The sequence below is a fragment of the Ornithorhynchus anatinus genome, chromosome 14, assembly GCF_004115215.2.
Source record: "Ornithorhynchus anatinus isolate Pmale09 chromosome 14, mOrnAna1.pri.v4, whole genome shotgun sequence".
NCBI classification, from domain to species: domain Eukaryota; kingdom Metazoa; phylum Chordata; class Mammalia; order Monotremata; family Ornithorhynchidae; genus Ornithorhynchus; species Ornithorhynchus anatinus.
The window spans coordinates 22,750,654-22,770,244 of record NC_041741.1 but is presented as its reverse complement, the minus strand read 5'-3'; the positions used below and the strand labels follow the sequence as shown (position 1 = coordinate 22,770,244).

At 52.0% G+C, this 19,591-nt stretch overlaps 2 protein-coding genes across 6 annotated transcripts in view; both read left to right on the top strand.

Annotated features, from left to right (window-relative positions):
• The window catches only part of OSBPL8 (oxysterol binding protein like 8), a 199,380-nt gene extending 193,119 nt beyond the window's left edge, over window positions 1-6,261 (top strand). For all 5 annotated transcript variants that reach the window (XM_029078508.2, XM_029078504.2, XM_029078505.2 and 2 more), the window contains one exon: window positions 1,698-6,261. In XM_029078508.2, coding sequence (XP_028934341.1) covers window positions 1,698-1,833 — 136 coding nt within the window. In that variant the 3' untranslated portion in view covers window positions 1,834-6,261. The remainder of the gene's footprint in view (window positions 1-1,697) is intronic.
• Window positions 6,262-9,997: 3,736 nt separating this feature from the next.
• Window positions 9,998-12,944, top strand: BBS10 (Bardet-Biedl syndrome 10). Its single transcript, XM_029078510.1, has 2 exons — window positions 9,998-10,199; window positions 10,919-12,944. Exons 1-2 carry the CDS (start codon window positions 10,000-10,002, stop codon window positions 12,810-12,812), a joined length of 2,094 nt encoding a protein of 697 aa, XP_028934343.1. The 5' UTR covers window positions 9,998-9,999; the 3' UTR covers window positions 12,813-12,944.
• The last annotated feature ends 6,647 nt before the right edge of the window (window positions 12,945-19,591 follow it).

The following is a 19,591-nucleotide window of genomic DNA, read 5'->3' as shown; positions in this document are numbered from 1 at the left end:
TGACTGAGGTGAGAAAGTTCAGAGGAGGAGTGGGTTTATGGGGAGGGATGAGGGGCTCTGCTGTTGAGTCTGAGGGTCCAGCAGGATATCCAAGTGGACGTATCTTGAAAGTAAGAGGAAATTGCAGGATTGTAGGTTAGATGAGAGGAGAAGGAGAGATTGGAAAATCATTTGCAGAGAGGTAAGAGTTGATTCTAGTTACTCTTGATTGAGTAAAGAAAATAGAGTTCTCATGGAGTAGTTTGTCAGTGTATTTTTAGTAAATGGTTAATAGCAGCACCTTCTGTAGCAACACAGATATTTTATAAAATTACATTTGCTCATGAGAGAAAGAGGGATAACAATAAACGATGTGTTGAAACCCAAGAAGAATCCCAAATCCTTATTTTGACCGTTAACTAGACTACCAACCTCTTTTGGATGACCTCTGGTCTTCAGGACAGCTGTTATAAAGTAGCAAAATGGACCGATTGGCTTTCTGCCTCCTCCCTCCACCCCCATCCACCCTCAATTTTAAGAACAGAATATATAGGTTGTGGCCTCTGTGCCGCACCCTGGACTCCTGAACGGAGCAGGGCGTCAGGTCTTCAGTGGGCAGTTGGAGAGAGTGGGAGACCTACTCCGTTGTATCGTACTCTGCCAAGCACTTAGTACAGTGTGCTGCACACAGTAAACATTCAGTAGACCCCAGTGATTGATCCATTAGTCCTTTTAGTTTGCGGGATTGGTAGGCAGTAGCAGACTTAAAAAAAAAAAATGAACTGGAAAAATATGAACAGATTCGGGGCGTGTTTGCTTAGCCAGCGGGTCCCCGGGGCCGAGGGAAGCGGGCCCTCGGCATGGCTGGGGCTGTTGTGGGACGAGCAATAATCCTGTCCCTGCTGAAAAGCGAGGGGATGGTAGGCTGCAGGAAGGAGAAGGAACCCGCACAGTGAGTCAGCTCGATAGTTCACAAATGATCCAACGTTTATTTCTTCACAGTGTCTCACCTAAATACCTCCGGTGGCAACTTTAAGTGCTCGATAAATACTCTTAATGAGTGAAGACCCCTTTTCCTTAATCACTGAAAGTTGGAACTCCATCTGATTCTGAAAGTTGGAACTCTATCTGATTCTATCTCTTTACTGAAACACAGAGAGAGCGGGAGGGAAAAACAGTTCTAGGTTTGTGCCTTTTGTGACCTGGAATGTCACAAAAATGGGGATTGTAATTTTTTTGTTTTTACATGAGATGGGGCCAAGTTGGGTCTTCTCTTGGGTTTAAGGCTTTGAAAACACACAGCGATCAAATATAAAGCAGAACGTCTATTGTGAGAGCTGAATCTAAGAATTATAATAATAATAATAATAATGTTGGTATTTGTTAAGCGCTTACTATGTGCAGAGCACTGTTCTAAGCGCTGGGGTAAACACAGGGGAATCAGGTTGTCCCACGTGGGGCTCACAGTCTTAATCCCCATTTTACAGATGAGGGAACTGAGGCACAGAGAAGTTAAGTGACTTGCCCAGAGTCACACAGCTGACAAGTGGCAGAGCTGGGATTTGAACTCATGAGCCCTGACTCCAAAGCCCGTGCTCTTTCCACTGCGCCACGGGAGATGCAAAAGAGTGCCAAAATGTGAGCGATGCAATAATCTGAGAATATTTTTGAAAAGTTTTTCGATCAGTGTAAATATACACGTTTTATGTATTTTGTAGAAATATCGTGGCTCTACGAAATCGTGTGGTTTCCAATCCGCCAGCCCTGGACAACAGTTTCCTGCAGCAGAGGGACTATTTCATCATTTTCCTCTTGATTCTGCTACAGATCCTCATAAACTTCTTGTTTAAGTAGACGGCCTTCTCAGATTGCAGCCACAGACTGGAATGATGAGATTTATACCGGGACCATTTTTTAAGTTGGTTTGGACTTTTAAAGAATGCAATATTTCCAAGAGAACCTTAGAGATACATCGAGAGGCTATGCCTCAAATATCTTCATGCTTAGCTGGATTCAGAACTCTACTATTCCTGCAAAATCTGCTGTTTAATTGGGGAATGTATAAGTGCCAGAAAACTCTTACTTTTGTGGGAGTATGTGTTTGTGTGAGTGTATGTTTGTGGATATATGTATACATATATGTATATCTGCATATATACCCACATATCACATGCCTTATGTGCACACACATACATTCTCAACTGACAATAGTGTAGTGTTCTAAGCTATGTTGTCAAAAGTTCAAGTGATACATTATTACCGAAGATACTCTGCCCATTCACTTCATAAAACAGAGAGATTTTTATTAACGTGGAAAAAAAAAATGGAAAATAGACCCGTCGTAGTCAAATAACTAATGCACTGCTAGAAAAATCTTTTAAAGCACCCAGCTTGGACACTCTTCAGAAACGACGGGGTAAAACTGATGGATGGTGAAATTTAATAGATGCACTGGGAAAGACAGGTGACATATTTGCTCGATACAGTAAGTTTACATTAGATCTCTGCTTATTGCTTGTTCCCCTTGACATTTAATAACTTTTATACATGTGGGTATAGGTATGTACCAATGTGTATGTATCAACATAAAAATCTCTGAGTTCTGCAGTCCTTGCTATCATGCTTTATGATGCCTCCTTGATCTCTTGCAAAACATACAAGGAAATGTTAGGCCCACAAGAACCTCTCTGCTAATGGCTTATCGATTCTTCCATTACGAACCTGAATTTCAAGGAAGATTGACTTGGCTTTTCAGTTCGTTCAGAAATGGATGAAAAAAATGCTTTGGCCGTTAAGGTTCAAGTCGCGACAGTTCTTCCATAACGTTTGTGGGCGGGGAAGCGGGGGGTAATTCCTGAAGCAGTTCATTCGTTAAAGAAAACTCATACTGGAGCACTTATGTCTTGACCAGGTCCACACATCTGCACAAACTAGGCCTTTCCAGCGTTATATTCAGAGAGACACAGGTTGCAGGGAACATCCCCTAATTCCATAACGCAGTTCTACCCCAAATGCCTCCGAAAACACCACATTACTAAGGAATTGACCGCAGTCAAAAATTGCCTTTGCTCTCTGAGGCTTTTCCAAGGGTTCCCCAGAATGCAGAAATGACCTCTCCTGGGCAGCTAGTCTATAATGTAGACTAGTTTCTCTGAGTGGTTTATACACGATATAAAAAGTTGAGACAACTCAGGTTTGTTTCATCGGTCAGTGATCGGCACACTTTAGGAATCTCTTGCACTTTTCATTTAGATCTTAAGCTGTTTTGTAGCTAGGGAAAATGCAAAATGATAGTAATATTAAAGGTTTGACTTTAAATGCCAAAAAGGGAAAGAAAAATGAGGTGACCTTGTCCTGCTCTTTCACGAATGTGCACATTGCAATAGATGTACAAGTCTGTGAACTTTGGAGACAACCACCAGGTCCTGAAATTCAATCGCTTATCTCCCCCACTTCCTCGTAACGGCACACGGGTGGCAGAACATCACACTGGTGTGAGATCCCTGTTTGTTTACAGTTCAGTGGGGCAAAATAAGAATTGTTTCTTCTATCAGTTTTAATTTGACATGTCGATTTTGTTTTTTGTTACTGATTTTTTTCATATTTGTTTTTGTAGTCATAAAGAACATTTGTAAAAGTGTAGGTATTCAGCATCATGTGTGTTAGAACAGTAAAAAAAACAAAAAAAGGGTCTCAGAGAGAGGGCAGCTAGAGGGTCTCATTTCTCCAACCGGGTTTGACCTTCGCACAGATGGGCTGGTGAGGCACTAATACATTCATTATCCATGTGAATGAATGTAAAATCGGGTGGCATTGGAAGAATCGTGCGAAGGATAATTCCGAGTGAGAACTTGGATTGTTTTCTCGACAGATGTAAATTTCCTGTTTGTCTTTCCATCTAGGTGGTTGGGTGCCATCTCACAACGTTTATATAAAGGTCAATTTCATCTCTAATAGAGAGAAGGCAAAATAAATATGATGGAGTTTGGATGTAAAAGAAAGGTCAGGTGTCTGTAGAAAGAATTCCCATGCTAAGAGACCTTCATCTGTAATTTGTGATTTTATATTTCTATTTTGCTTAAATTCAGCTGTGTCCTACGGCCCACTTGCTTACCTAGTGGTATCAACAATGCTATTTGTTAACAAATACTGATAACACTCTAGATTTCGTTCATCATTTTTAGCTAGTATTAATTTACAGAAAATCCTAAATTGTATGATCACAAGAATCTTCCGTTTGATCCTATTGTTGAAATAAGCATGAGTTAAGGGATTTTGTCACTGATTAACTTCGTGTCCTTATTTGTAAGAATCTGACTTTTTTTTTAAAAAAGAGTTAATGTTCCGAGAGACTTATGTGCTGGAAAAGTGTCCTTTGTCTCTTATCGTGGGTTTTGATTTGCTTGTCGTTGTTGTTTTTTTTTTAATTTTGATAACACATGACTCTCATCTATTTTAGCTGATAATTCCTGTTTCATTTCCAGTGACTTGATGTTCCTTTTCTGTGAACCGAAGAGCGCATTCAGGGATCGGAAGGCTTCCTTTTAGGCAATTCTGTTTAGAGGCTTTGCGTGTGAATCCTTTAAGATGCACAATTTACTTTACGTATCAGTATAATATAAAGTAGATCGTTATTCTCACAGTAATCATTGGCCGCCTGCATTCATAAACACTGTACAACTTGTAGTTTGAGGACAGTCGTCTCCTACTGATTTTTAGACTTGTGAACCCCATGATGTTTCATCATCGCTAAATTTAAAATGTCTGAATTTTTCTTGCATAGAAATGTCATTGTTGCTAAGTGAATTTCCTTAATGATTAGTTTTAAAATGCACAATGTCTTTAATTTTCCGGTTTTTAGTTGGATGGGATCGACCTATTGAAATTAGGTAAATAAGTCATGTGAAATACTGCATATAGTTACAGCAATAGATAATGTAGTGTTTCTTGTATTTCACATGCCAAGTACATTTAAAATATTTCTACATCACTTATAAAGGTGTACAGTATGTTCGTTTCCAGATTCATCTTAGCAGGCAACTTGCACTTTCTTTCAAGCTGCATTGCAAAATATAGCATTTATTTACACTTCATGCTTTTGTGCCTTTGGGAGACTCTCTGTTGCTATTTTTTGTTACTGGGACAGAATCTCAATGCAAAATTGGTCTAACATCTCAGAATCTTTTTTTTTTTGTATAAGGTCATTCATTGCTCTGTCACTTTATTTCCTTTTATAGATAGAGAATATTTAAACAAGACAGTACTTTTTATAAGAATTTGTCTAATTGTATTTCAAGTATATAGTCCACTCTTCAGACATCGTTCAGATAGACTCGTCAGATATTTGAGTATTGTAAACAGTGCCTTTTTAATGGACTCCACACTGTTTTGAGCTGTATAAAGAAGTTGTTCATTTGTGCCATATATACATGTAGAGCGTTTTGTGCAAGGGGGAGAAGGGGGCTGTTTCTCTTAACTTTTTCGACTTTCACACGTAAATATTTAAGAAAATAAATGTAGTATGAGTTCAATTCTCCCAGATTTTAGCATTTTATCTGCCCATCTACCCTGTTTTGTATCCATACAAAGTGATTATAATTTGTGACGGTATTGAAGCCATACTAGAACTTTAGTAGGGACCGACTGTATTGATTTTTGACTAAACCCAGATCTTTATATTCAGGTAGATTTTTAAAAACATTTTAAGGTCCCAGATTCTAATGAGTTTACAGTCCAACTGGTTTCACTAAATGGGAGAAGAACTTTTACAAAAAAAAAAAAATGCCGCCGCTATCTCATTCTACTTAAATGTGCTCTATCTACAAAGTATAAGATGAGCGTATTTAGTTTTTGTCACTTAAATATTTGGCTTCTTTTTGCACTGTTCGATTTTAAAATTGAAAATGGACTGTTAAAAGCTTCGTAGGACCAGTGTCACATTAAATCTGATGGGCGAAACTTAAACCCCAGAATCCTCGATAAATCGAATTTCGATGCACTGCCTAAAACGTTTATTTAGGGAAAAACTGTTCCTTGTTTCTGCATCTCTCAAATAAAGTGGTTTTAATACATTGAGCAATTTATTTGAAGTAAACCGCCCTGTACCATGAGACAAGGCACTCAGAATCCCACTGGAAGACCCCAGAAGTTGAAATTGTATCGCATGCCGAATGTGAAACATCTTGTAAATGACCACTTGTAAATTCAAGCACTACCCGCTGGTCGATAGTTTTGTAAGATTAACTAATAGAATAAAGAGATGTTATCAGCATTTAGGTGTAACCTAGTTAAATTGTGCATGTATTGAATTCACTTGGGCCATGGGGGTAACCAGTCAATCAGTCGATGGTATTTATTGAGTGTTTACTGTGTGCAGAGCATTCTGCTAAACTCTGGGGAGAGTACAATGTAACAGAGTTGGTAGATACATTCCCTGCCCGCAGTGAACTTACAGTCTAGAAGGTGAGAGAGGCATTAATATAAATGAATAAATTGCAGATATGTACATAGCACCGTGGGGCCGAGTGGGGGAAAAAGAAGCAAATGAGGGTGACGTGGAAGGGAGCGAGAGAAGAGGAAAGGAGGGTTTAGTCGGGGAAGGCCTCATGGAGGAGATGTGCCTTCAATAAAGGCTTTGATGGTGGGGAGAGGAATTGTCTGGCAGATATGAAGAGGGACTGGAGCGTGATAGGCCAGAGGCGGGATGTTGGCAAGAGGTCAGCTCTGATGTAGGAGAGATGGAGGTGACAGTGAGTAGGTTGGAATTAGAGGAGCTAAGCGTGCAGGCCTATGTTGTAGCGGGAGAGCAGGGAGGTGAGGTAGGAGGGAGCAAGACGATGGAGCCCTTGAAAGCCGGCGTTGCGTTTGACGCCAAGGTGGATGGGCCACTACTGGAGGTTCTCGAGAAGTGGGAAAAGGTGGACTGAACGTTTTTGTAGAAAAACGACCCAGGCAGCGGAGTGAAGCATGGACTGGAGTGAGGAGAGGCAGGAGGCGAGGAGGCTGATAGAGTCATCGAGGCAGGTGGAGATAAGTGGTTGGATTAACGAGGTGGTTTGGATAGAGAGGAAAGGGCAGGTTTTAGCAATGTGCAGGCTGACCTGGCAGGAGTCAGTGACAGGCTGAATATGTGGATTTGAAAGAGGAGTCGAGGATAAGGCCGAGGGTCATGGGACCGTGAGATGGGGAGGATGACGGTGCTGTCTAAGGCTATGGGAGAATCAAGCGGAGGACAGAGTTGGGGTGGGAAGATAAGGAGTTCTGTTGAGAAGCAGTGTGGCTCAGTGGAAAGAGTCTGGGCTTGGCAGTCAGAGGTCATGGGTTCAAATCCTAACTCAGCCGCTTGTCAGCTGTGTGACTTGGGGCAAGTCACTGAACTGCCCTGTGCCTCAGTTCCCTCATCTGTAAAATGGGGATTAAGACTGTGAGCCCCACGTGGGACAACCTGATCACCTTGTATCCTTTCCAGCGCTTAGAACAGTGCTCTGCACATAGTAAGCGCTTAACAGATGCCATAATTATCATTATTATTTTGGACAAGTTAAGTTGGAGGTGACGGGAGGACATCCGAGTAGTTGGGAGATGTCTCGAAGGCAGGAGGGGATGTGAGGGGGCAGAGACACCAGGCCCGCAGGTGTAGATTTGGGAATCGTCGGCACAGAGGTGGTAGTTGAAGCCGTGGGAGCGGCTGAGTTCTCCAAGGGAGCCTTGTGTAGATGGAGGGTGGAAGGGGACCCACAACTGGGCCTTGAGGGGGTGGGAGTGAGGAGGAGCGGCCAGAGAGAGAAGAGGAGGAGCGGGAGAGGACGGGGTCAGAGAAGCCGAGGCTGGGCAACGTCCTGCCTCTGCCGCTTGTCAGCTGTGTGACTGCGGGCAAGTCGTGGCTCAGTGGAAAGAGCCCGGGCTTGGGAGTCAGAAGTCATGGGTTCTAATTCCAGCTCTGCTGCTTGTCAGCTGTGTGACTGTGGGCAAGTCACTTCACTTCTCTGGGCCTCAGTTACCTCATCTGTCAAATGGGCACGTAGTTTGTGAGCAGCACGTGGGACCACATGATGACCCCGTATCTACCCCTGCGCTGAGAACAGTGCTCTGCACAGAGTAAGCGCTTAACAGACACCAACATTGTTGTTGTGTGCAGGGGGTGGTCGGAGGAGGAGGAGGATGGAGTAGGGGCCGCCGGATTTGGCAGGGAGGAGCCGAGGGGTGACCTGTGAGGGGGCGAAGGGGACGGAAGGTGGATGGAGAGGACCTGCAGGCCGAGGGCTGTGGACCACTGAGGAGGGGATGGTGGAGCAAGAGAGACCGAGTAGGGCGATTGTGAAGATAAGGGCAAGTTCACACCCGCTAGAATCTATTCTGATGACCCTGTATCCGCCCTGGCGGTTAGAACAGTGCTCGGCACATAGTCAGCGCCTAACAAATACCAACATTATTATTAAAAAACATGTTGGCTTGTGAGATCCTTGCTTCTAAATATTAGAGAAGCAGCGAGGCTCAGAGGAAAGAGCCCGGGCTGGGGAGTCAAAGATCATGGGTTCAAATCTCCTCTCTGCCACTCGTCAGCTGCGTGACCGTGGGCGAGTCACTTCACTTCTCTGGGCCTCAGTGACCTCATCTGTAAAATGGGGATCAAGACTCTGAGCCGGATGACCCTGTATCTACCCCGGCGGTTAGAACAGTGCTCGGCACATAGTCAGCGCCTAACAAATACCAACATTATCATTAAAAAACATGTTGGCTGTGAGATCCTTGCTTCTAAATATTAGAGAAGCAGCGAGGCTCAGAGGAAAGAGCCCGGGCTGGGGAGTCAAAGATCATGGGTTCGAATCTCCTCTCTGCCACTCGTCAGCTGCGTGACCGTGGGCGAGTCACTTCACTTCTCTGGGCCTCAGTGACCTCATCTGTAAAATGGGGATCAAGACTCTGAGCCGGATGACCCTGTATCTACCCCGGCGGTTAGAACAGTGCTCGGCACATAGTCAGCGCCTAACAAATACCAACATTATTATCAAAAAACATGTTGGCTGTGAGACCCTGGCTTCTAAATATTAGAGAAGCAGCGCGGCTCAGCGGGAAGAGCCCGGGCTGGGGAGTCAGAGGTCATGGGTTCGAATCTCCGCTCTGCCACTCAGCTGTGTGACCGTGGGCGAGTCACTTCACTTCTCGGGGCCTCAGTGACCTCCTCTGGAAAATGGGGATGAAGAGCGGGAGCCTTTGGGAGGCGGGTAAACGCTGACCGCCGCTCTCTCCCGCGGCCCGAGTCGCCGTGGCCGAAGAGCCCCTTCAACCCCCGCAAAGAAAAAAGGGCGCTGGGTCTGCCTGAAAACGCAAGAAAAGTTTATTTCCGAGGCGGTGGCCGCCTGACGGCAAAAACCGGAGAAAGGGAGGAGGCGCGGGGGCGCGCGCGGGGGCGGGGGCGCGCGTGAGCGCGCGGCCAGGCGGAGACGGCAGCTGCTCTTTGTCGCCCTCCCCCGGCCGCGCCCGCGAACTCCACCCGGGGGAAGGCGGGGGGGGCGCGCGTGCGCGCGGCCAGGCGGAGACGGCATCTGATCTTTGTCGCCCTCCCCCGGCCACACCCGCGAACTCCACCCGGGGGAAGGCGGGGGGGGCGCGCGTGCGCGCGGCCAGGCGGAGACGGCAGCTGCTCTTTGTCGCCCTCCCCCGGCCGCGCCCGCGAACTCCACCCGGGGGAAGGCGGAGGGGGCGCGCGTGCGCGCGGCCAGACGGAGACGGAAGCTGCTCTTTGTCGCCCTCCCCCGGCCACGCCCGCGAACTCCACCCGAGGGAAGGCGGGGAGGGGCGCGCGTGCGCGCGGCCAGGCGGAGACGGCAGCTGCTCTTTGTCGCCCTCCCCCGGCCGCGCCCGCGAACTCCACCCGGGGGAAGGCGGGCAGGGGGGCGCGTGCGCTGCGCCCGGCCAGGCCCCACCTCTCCCTCCCTCCCTCCCTCCGCGCGGCCCCGCCCCTCCCCCCCCTTCTCGGCGCGCGCGCGCTTCGGGCTCCCCGCCCCCCGCCCCCCGGCCATGGCGGCGGCGGCCGGGGTCCCGGAGGCGGGGCTGGAGGTGGCCCTGCAGGTGGCCGAGGCCCTGGAGAGCATCGTGAGCTGCTGCCTGGGGCCCGAGGGGCGGCCGGTGCTGTGTGTGAAGGCGGCCGGACAGGCGCTCTGCAGCCGCGACGGGGCCTACATCCTCCAGGCGCTGCGTCTGGACCATCCCGTAGCCAGGTATGGCGCCCCGCCCCCACCCCCGCGGCTCCGCCCCCTTCCGGCTCCGCCCCCCCGTGGTCCCGCCCCTTCGGGCCCCGTCCTCCTTCAGGGCCCCACATTTAGCCCCGCCCCTTCGGGCCTCGCCCTCCTTTAGCCACGCCCCCATGCAGGCTGGGCACCGCCCTCCTTTGGCCACGCCCCTCGGGCTCCGCCCCTCGGCCCCGCCCCTTCGGGTCCCGCCCCCGTTAGCCCCGCCCCTTCAGGCCTCGCCCTCGTTTGACCACGCCCCCTTCCGACTCCGCCCTCCATTCGCCCCGCCCCGCATTTGGCCCCACCCCTTCAGGCCCCGCCCTCTATTCGCCCCGCCCCCCAGACTCCGCCCTCCATTAGCCCCGCCCCCTTCTGCTCCCGTGCTCCGTTAGCTCCGCCCCCTTCAGTCCCTACCCTCCGTTAGTCCCGCCCCTTCGGGGCCCGCCCTGTTGGCCCCGCCCCCTTCGGGCTCCGCCCTCCATTAGCCCCGCCCCTTCAGGCTACCCCCAGTTCAGGCCCCGCCCCCTCTGGCTCCCCTTCAGACCCCGCCCCTCGGACCCTCCCCGGGCCACGCCCCCTTCAGACCCCGCCCCCTTCAGGCCCCCACCCTCCGTTCGCCCCTGTCCCTGTCCCCACCCCCCACCCCCCACGGGACCCTGGCCTCTCCCTCCCTCCCTTCCTCCCTTCTTTTTGGTCGTCTGCCGCAGGCTGATCGTGTCGTGCGTGTCCGACCATCGGAGAGCGACCGGCGACGGGGCCAAAAGCTTCATCCTCCTCCTGTGCGGGTTGCTCCGAGGCCTGCGGGCGATCCCGGCCCGCCGCCGGGGGAAGCGACTGGCCCGAGCCCTGCGGGCGTTCGAGGCGCGCGTCCTGGACGGCCTCGTGGCCCGACACCTGCCCCGACACACCCTGTCCCTCTTTGCCTCCGACCGGGCGGAGGCGGGGTGTCGCGGGGCCGCCGCGGAGTCCCTCCTGCGAGCCTACTTCCGCGGCCGGCTGGGGTCGGACAGCCGGGACTTGGTCTCCCGGCTGAGCTGGGACTTCGTGTCCCGCTGCGCGCCCCGCCGGGGCCCGGAGGCCGAAACGCTCGGCCTGCTCGAAGAGCATTTCGAGGAACTGCAGAGTAGCGCCGTGGGGCTTCCCCTGTCGAGCTCCAGGGTGGTGGAGGGGCTGGTCCTCCGCCGGGACTTCTCGGTGTACTGCCCGGGGGCGGCCGGGATGCGGATGGCCGTGGTGACGGGCCCCGTCCGGCCCCCTCTCGCCGTCCGCGGGTCGGAGCTGGCCGTTGATTCGGAAGCCCGGTGGACGGCTTCCCGGCTCCGGGCCGCGGAGAGGGTCGGGGTGGCGATGGGACGCCTGAGGAGCCGGGACGTGAGATTGCTCCTGTCCGGCGTCGAGCAGCGGGATCCGGTCCTTCATTTCGCGCGGCTGAACGGGATATCGGTGGTGGACTCTCTGTCCCCCGAAGAGATTTCCCTTCTCCTTAGGGTGACGGGCATCTCCCCCCTCGCCCCGTCCCACACCGACGGGTGGGACGACGCGCCTCGCGGCAGCACCGCCGTCATGAAGTTCTGTCAGCCCCTGCTCCTCGGCTCCCGGAGGTACGTTCACCTCGGGTTGCCCGGCCTGCGGGCCTTCGCCCCGCATCACGCCATCCTCTGCGGGCCGGTCCAGGGTCTCACGGAGCAGCTCGTCTCTGCCCTCCACGGAGCTTTTAAAATGCTCCGACACTCCCTGACGCCCCTCGGCCTGAGTTTTAAATGGGACGGTTCGGACGAAGACCCGACTGAGACCCCGGAGACCCCGCGGCCTCCTCGGCGCCCGGGAGGACGGTCTGACGTAGAGCCAGAGGCCTGCGAAAGGGAACGGGAAGGCGGCCCCGAACCCGAGCGGGACCCGGAATCCCCGGTCGAGGCCGGCGAGGTAGAAGGCCGGGTTTCGAATCCGGGCCTAACAGGTGAACGCAGAGGTCGGTGTGACCCCGAGTCCCAGGGGTTTAAGGATCCCGCCGCGCTTTGGGAAAATGACGAACCCCTTGTGAGGGTCCAGAGAAACGGCAGTAGTAATTCCCCTTCAGGAAGTACCTGCGGAGGGGTCGCTTCCGACCGGCCAAGAGACGGTCGACATTCTTGTAAAATGAGCTGTCCGTCCACCGGACTTACCTCCAGAGAGATGCGTAATGACGCGGGGCAGGCTTATTCTTCCTCATTTATACCGGCGGGCTCTGTTTTGCCCGTAGGCGGCGACTTTGAAATTTTATTGCATCATTATTTACTTAACTATTCCAGGCAGTATCGACAGTCCGAGGTAACTATGGTTTGTTCGTTAATTGCCAACGCGCTCCTCACCATTCCCCAAAATCTCAATAAGACCAAAAAGAGAAGGTTTCTCCAGATCCATCACATCCGAGCTCAACAGGCCCTCCTTGCAGAGTCACGGATGTTAGCACTTGAAACGGGCCTGGAATCGGTGGCCTGCAAATATCAGTTACTCTCCTCAGTTCTTCACTGTTTTACAAAGCTGCTATCCATTGACTTAGTGATCAGCATTAAGAGGCAACCTCAGCCGATTAAGGATAAAGACTCAGATGATGAGCTCTAAAAGTTGGCATTTTCCTTGTAACCGTCTCGCGAGATGTGATGCACCAATGCTCTACAGAGTGTAACCCGTAAGTAGATCCTAACAAATTTGTATTGTAAAGACTCCAATAAAAGCATCAAATGTTGAACACTATCACTATCTTTAAGCTACCTCTGTCCGTGTACAAAAGACCTGGGTGAAGATCTGAAAAGCAACCATTCATTCATTCATTCATTCATTCATTCAATAGTATTTATTGAGCGCTTACTATGTGCAGAGCACTGTACTAAGCGCTTGGGATGAACAAGTCGGCAACAGATAGAGACAGTCCCTGCCGTTTGACGGGCTTACAGTCTAATCGGGGGAGACGGACAGACAAGAACAATGGCACTAAACAGCGTCAAGGGGAAGAACATCTCGTAAAAACAATGGCAACTAAATAGAATCAAGGCGATGTACAATTCATTAACAAAATAGGGTAACGAAAATATATACAGTTGAGCGGACGAATACAGTGCTGTGGGGATGGGAAGGGAGAGGTGGAGGAGCAGAGGGAAAAGGGGAAAATGAGGCTTTAGCTGCGGAGAGGTAAAGGGGGGATGGCAGAGGGAGTAGAGGGGGAAGAGGAGCTCAGTCTGGGAATGCCTCTTGGAGGAGGTGATTTTTAAGTAAGGTTTTGAAGAGGGAAAGAGAATCAGTTTGGCGGAGGTGAGGAGGGAGGGCGTTCCAGGACCGCGGGAGGACGTGACCCGGGGGTCGACGGCGGGATAGGTGAGACCGAGGGACGGTGAGGAGGTGGGCGGCAGAGGAGCGGAGCGTGCGGGGTGGGCAGTAGAAAGAGAGAAGGGAGGAGAGGTAGGAAGGGGCAAGGTGATGGAGAGCCTTGAAGCCTAGAGTGAGGAGTTTTTGTTTGGAGCGGAGGTCGATAAGCAACCACTGGAGTTGTTTAAGAAGGGGAGTGACATGCCCAGATCGTTTCTGCAGGAAGATGAGCCGGGCAGCGGAGTGAAGAATAGACCAGAGCGGGGCGAGAGAGGAGGAAGGGAGGTCAGAGAGAAGGCTGACACAGTAGTCTAGCCGGGATATAACGAGAGCCCGTAATAGTAAGGTAGCCGTTTGGGTGGAGAGGAAAGGGCGGATCTTGGCGATATTGTAGAGGTGAAACCGGCAGGTCTCGGTAACGGATAGGATGTGTGGGGTGAACGAGAGGGACGAGTCAAGGATGACACCGAGATTGCGGGCCTGCGGGACGGGAAGGATGGTCGTGCCATCCACGGTGATAGAGAAGTCTGGGAGCGGACCGGGTTTGGGAGGGAAGATGAGGAGCTCAGTCTTGCTCATGTTGAGTTTTAGGTGGCGGGCCGACATCCAGGTGGAGACGTCCCGGAGGCAGGAGGAGATGCGAGCCTGAAGGGAGGGGGAGAGGACAGGGGCGGAAATGTAGATCTGCGTGTCATCTGCGTAGAGATGGTAGTCAAAGCCGTGAGAGCGGATGAGTTCACCGAGGGAGTGAGTGTAAATGGAGAACAGAAGAGGGCCAAGAACTGACCCTTGAGGAACTCCAACAGTTAAAGGATGGGAGAGGGAGGAGGCTCCAGCGAAGGAGACCGAGAATGATCGGCCAGAGAGGTAAGAGGAGAACCAGGAGAGGACAGAGTCCGTGAAGCCAAGGTGAGATAAGGTATGGAGGAGGAGGGGATGGTCGACAGTGTCAAAGGCAGCAGAGAGGTCAAGGAGGATCAGAATGGAGTAGGAGCCATTGGATTTGGCAAGAAGGAGGTCATGGGTGACCTTAGAGAGAGCAGTCTCGGTAGAGTGGAGGGGACGGAAGCCAGATTGGAGGGGGTCTAGGAGAGAATGGGAGTTAAGGAATTCTAGGCATCGATCGTAGATGACTCGTTCTAGGATTTTGGAAAGGAAGGGTAGTAGGGAGATAGGACGATAACTGGAGGGGGAAGTGGGGTCAAGAGCGGGTTTTTTTAGGATGGGGGAGACGTGGGCATGTTTGAAGGCAGAGGGGAAGGAGCCCTTGGAGATTGAGTGGTTAAAAATAGAAGTTAAGGAAGGGAGGAGGGCAGGGGCGATGGTTTTAAGAAGGTGAGAGGGAATGGGGTCCGAGGCGCAGGTGGAGGGGGTGGCACTTGCGAGGAGGGAGGAGATCTCCTCTGAGGATACTTCAGGGAAGGATGGGAAAGTAGGGGAGGGGGTTGGTAGGGGGGAGGGGAGAGGCGGAGGGGTGACTTTGGGGAGCTCAGACCCGATCGTGTTGATTTTCGTGAGGAAATAGGTGGCCAGATCATTGGGGGGTGAGAGATGGGGGAGGGGGAGGAACAGGGGGCCTAAGGAGAGAGTTAAAGGTCCGGAACAATCGGGGGTGACGGGCATGGGTGTCGATGAGGGAGGAGAAGAAGCTTTGCCTGGCGGAGGAGAGGGCAGAGTTAAGGCAGGAAAGGATAAATTTGAAGTGTGTGAGGTCGGCTCGGTGCTTGGACTTTCGCCAGCAGCGCTCAGCAGCTCGAGCATAGGAGCGTAGGAGGCGGACGGAGGAGGTGATCCGGGGCTGTGGGTTAGTGGAGCGAGAGCGGCGGAGGGAAAGGGGGGCGAGAGAGTCGAGATGAGTAGAGAGGGTGGAGTTGAGAGCGGAGACCCGCTTGTCGAGAGTGGGAAGAGAGGACAGGGCGGCAAGGTGAGGAGAGATGCTATTGGAAAGACGGATGGGATCGAGAGAGCGGAGGTCTCTGTGGGGCAGTAGCGAAGATTTGCAGGGGGAGGGAGTGTGAGAGATGAGGCAGGTGAGAAGGTTATGGTCAGAGAGAGGGATTTCAGAGTCGGTGAGGGAGGAGATAGTGCAGCGGTAGGAGATGACGAGATCGAGGGTGTGACCGAGTCGGTGAGTGGGCGCGGTACGGTGGAGGAGGAGGTCGGCAGAGTCGAGGAGGGATAGCAGGCGGGCGGCAGAGGAGTCGTCGGGTACATCCGTATGGATGTTGAAGTTTCCAAGGATCAGAGTGGGCAGAGAGAAGGAGAGAAGGAAGGTGAGAAAGGGGTCAAGGAGGTTGAAGAAGTCGGAGGTGGGACCGGGAGGGCGGTAGATGACGGCGACAAGTAACTGGAGTGGGTGGTAGAGGCGAATGATATGGGCTTCGAAGGAGGGGAAGGAGAGGGAGGGGGGAGGAGGGATAGTGCGGAAGCGGCATCGGGGCGAGAGGAGGAAGCCGACGCCTCCTCCCTTACCGGTGAGTCTGGGGGAGTGGGAGAAGGAGAGGCCTCCGCCGGAGAGAGCGGCGGCGGAGACCGTGTCTTCGGGAGAGAGCCACGTTTCCGAAAGGGCGAGGAGGAGGAGAGAGCGGGAGAGGAAAAGGTCATGGATGAAAAGTAGCTTGCCTGTAATAGAGCGGGGGTTCCAGAGGCCACACTTGAAAGTAGCTGTGGGTGCAAGGGGGGAAGGGGGAGAAGGGCGGGGGGAGGGGAGGGTTTGGATGGGAAGGAGGTGGCGGGGCCCTGGACGGGGAGAGGGGGATGAGGGGTGGCGGTGGGACAAGAGGACTGGGATGGGGCATGGGTGGGGAAGAGAGAAGGGGGGAGGGGGTGAAGAGGGGGTTTGGTGGGGGGAAGAGTAGGGGGAGGGGGAAGAGAGGTAGCGCTGATAAAGTGGGGTTCTAGGGCGGGAGAGAGGAAGGGCGGAGGAGACAGAGGAGAGAGCGGGAAAGAGCTGAGCGAGAGAGGGGAAGGGGAAGGGGAAGGGGAGGATAGGAAGGGGTGGGAGGAGGAGGGGAGGAGGGACATGGTGAGACCAGAGAGGTGGGTGGCAGCACTGACAACAATAAACAGTAATAAACGAAATCGGTAATATAGCAACATGATACAATATGATACAATACAGTAGTGCTAATATAGCAATATGATACAGTATGATACAATATAGTCGTGTTAATAAAAGGGGTGATGATCAGGGTCAGGGGTAGACTCGATTAAGGGGCGACCTGATCAAATTCAAAGTCTGACGACAATAAACAATAAAAAGCGAGATCGCTAATATAGCAACATGCTACAGTAAGGCACACTACAATAGTGTTAATAAGCAGGCGATGACCAGGGTCGGGGGACGAGCCGACCCTACCCGATCAGACTCAAAGTCAAGCGGCCAGCGGCCGAGAGAGTCCCAGAGCTCATGACCAAATAACCCTGTGGCGGCGGGGGGGCCCTGAGGTTGTCCGGGGTGGGTGGCGGCCGTGGGCGGCGGCTAAGGTAAGGTAACATGGTGAGAACAAGGACGTCGTCGCCCGGGGCGGGGGCGGGAGAGATGAATCACCTCAAGAGGGAAGAGGGAGTGAGGCCTTCCCAAAATGGCCGCCTCAGGCAGAGTGGGGGCTTCCCAAAATGGCCACCTCGGGCGGAGTGGGGGAGCGGTTGGGGAGCACAATGTCCCCGGGCCCGAGCAGGGGGACACAATGTCCCCCGAGGACACAATGTCCTTGGGGCCAAGAAGGGGAGCACAATGTCCCCAGGATCGAGAAGGGGAGTGCAATGTTCCCGGGCCCGAGCGGCGGGGGGGGCGGGTGGACTGGAAGCTGGTGGCTGGGGGTCTGTGGGGGCGAAGATCATTCAATAGTATTTACTGAGTGCTTAGTATGTGCAGAGCACTGTACTAAGTGCTTGGAATGTACAATTTGGCAACAGATAGAGACAATCCCTGCCCAGTGACGGGCTAACAGTCTAATCGGGGGAGACAGACGGACAAAAACAAGACAACGTAATCATGATAAATAGAATCAAGGGAATGTACACCTCATTAACAAAATCAATAGGGTAATAAAAATATATACAAATGAGCACAGTGCTGATGGGAGGGGAAGGGAGGGGGAGGTGAAAGGGGAGGGAGCAGAAGGCAGAGGGGGAGCAGAGGGAAAAGGGGAAGCTCAGTCTGGGAAGGCCTCTTGCAGGAGGTGAGCTCTAAGTAAGGCTTTGAAGAGGGAAAGAGAGTTAGTTTGACGGTGGTGAGGGGGGAGGGCATTCCAGATCAGTGGTAGGACTTGGGCCAGAGGGCAACAGCGGGATAGGCATGAACTGAGGACGGTGAGGAAGTGGGTGGCAGAGGAGCGGAGCGTGCGGGGTGGGCAGTAGAAAGAGAAAAGGGAGGAGAGGTAGGAGGGGGCAAGGTGATGGAGAGCCTTGAAGCCCAGAGTGAGAAGTTTTTGTTTTGTGCAGAGGTTGATAGGAAACCACTGGAGGTTTTTAAGAAGGGAAGCGACGTCCCCAGAGCGTTTCTGCAGGAAGATGATCTGGGCAGCGGAATGAAGAATAGACTGGAGCGGGGAGAGACAGGAGGACGGGAGATCAGAGAGAAGGCTGACATAAAAATCCAGCCGGGATATTATGAGAGCTTGTACCGGTATAATAGCCGTTTGGACAGAGAGGAAAGGGTGGATCTTGGCGATATTGTAAAGGTGAGACCGGCAGGCGTTGGTGACGGATTGGATGTGTGGGATGAATGAGAGAGCCTAGTCAAGGATGACACCAAGGTTGCGGGCTTGAGAGACGGGAAGGATGGTCGTATCATCCACGGTGACAGGGAAGTCAGGAAGAGGACAGGGCTTGGGAGGGAAGATAAGGAGCTCAGCTTTGGACATACTGAGTTTTAGGTGGAGGGCAGACATCCAAGTGGAGACGTCCTGGAGGCAGGAGGAGACATGAGCCTGAAGGGAGGGGGAGAGAACTGGGGAGGAGATGTAGATTTGGGTGTCATCTGCATAGAGATGATAGTTGAAGCCGTGAGAGCGGATGAGTTCACCGAGGGAGTGAGTGTAGATGGAGAACAGAAGAGGGCCAAGAATTCACCCTTGAGGAACCCCAACAGTTAGGGGATGGGAGGGGGAGGAGGAGCCTGCGAAGGAGACCGAGAATGACTGGCCAGAGAGATAAGAGGAGAACCTTGATTCTATTTATTGCCTTGATTCTATTTATTGCTATTGTTCTTGTCTGTCTGTCTCCCCCGATTAGACTGTAAGCCCGTCAAAGGGCAGGGACTGTCTCTATTTGTTACCGATTTGTACATTCCAAGCACTTAGTACAGTGCTCTGCACATAATAAGCGCTCAATAAATACTATTGAATGAATGAATGAATGAACCAGGAGAGGAGGGAGTCCGTGAAGCCAAGGTGAGATAAGGGATGGAGGAGAAGGGGATGGTCGACAGTGTCAAAGACAGCTGAGAGGTCGAGGAGGATTAGGTCAGAATAGGAGTAGGAGCCATTGGATTTGGCAAGAAGTAGGTGATGGGTGACATTTGAGAGAGCAGTCTCGGTAGAGTGGAGGGGACGGAAGCCGGATTGGAGGGGATCCAGGAGAGAGTTGGAATTGAGGAATTCAAGGCAGCGAGTGTAGATGACTCGTTCTAGGAGTTTGGAGAGGAAGGGTAGGAGGGAGATAGAGCGATAACTGGAAGGGGAAGTGGGGTTGAGAGAGGGTTTTTTTAGGATGGGGGGAGACATGGGCATGTTTGAAGGCAGAGGGGAAGAAGCCATTGGAGAGTGAGTCGTTGAAGATAGAAGTTAAGGAGGGGAGGAGGGATGGGGCAATGGTTTTTATAAGGTGAGCGGGAATGGGGTCCAAAGGACAGATGGAAGGGGTGGCACTTGCAAGGAGGGAGGAGATCTCCTCTGAGGATACTGCAGGGAAGGATGGGAAAGTAGGTGAGATGGTTACGGGGGTGGGGGGAGAAAGGGAATCATTCAAGTTGTAACTGGTCATTTTAAAAATCCAGTTTTAGGGAAATATTTTTGCTACTTCTATGAGCTCGA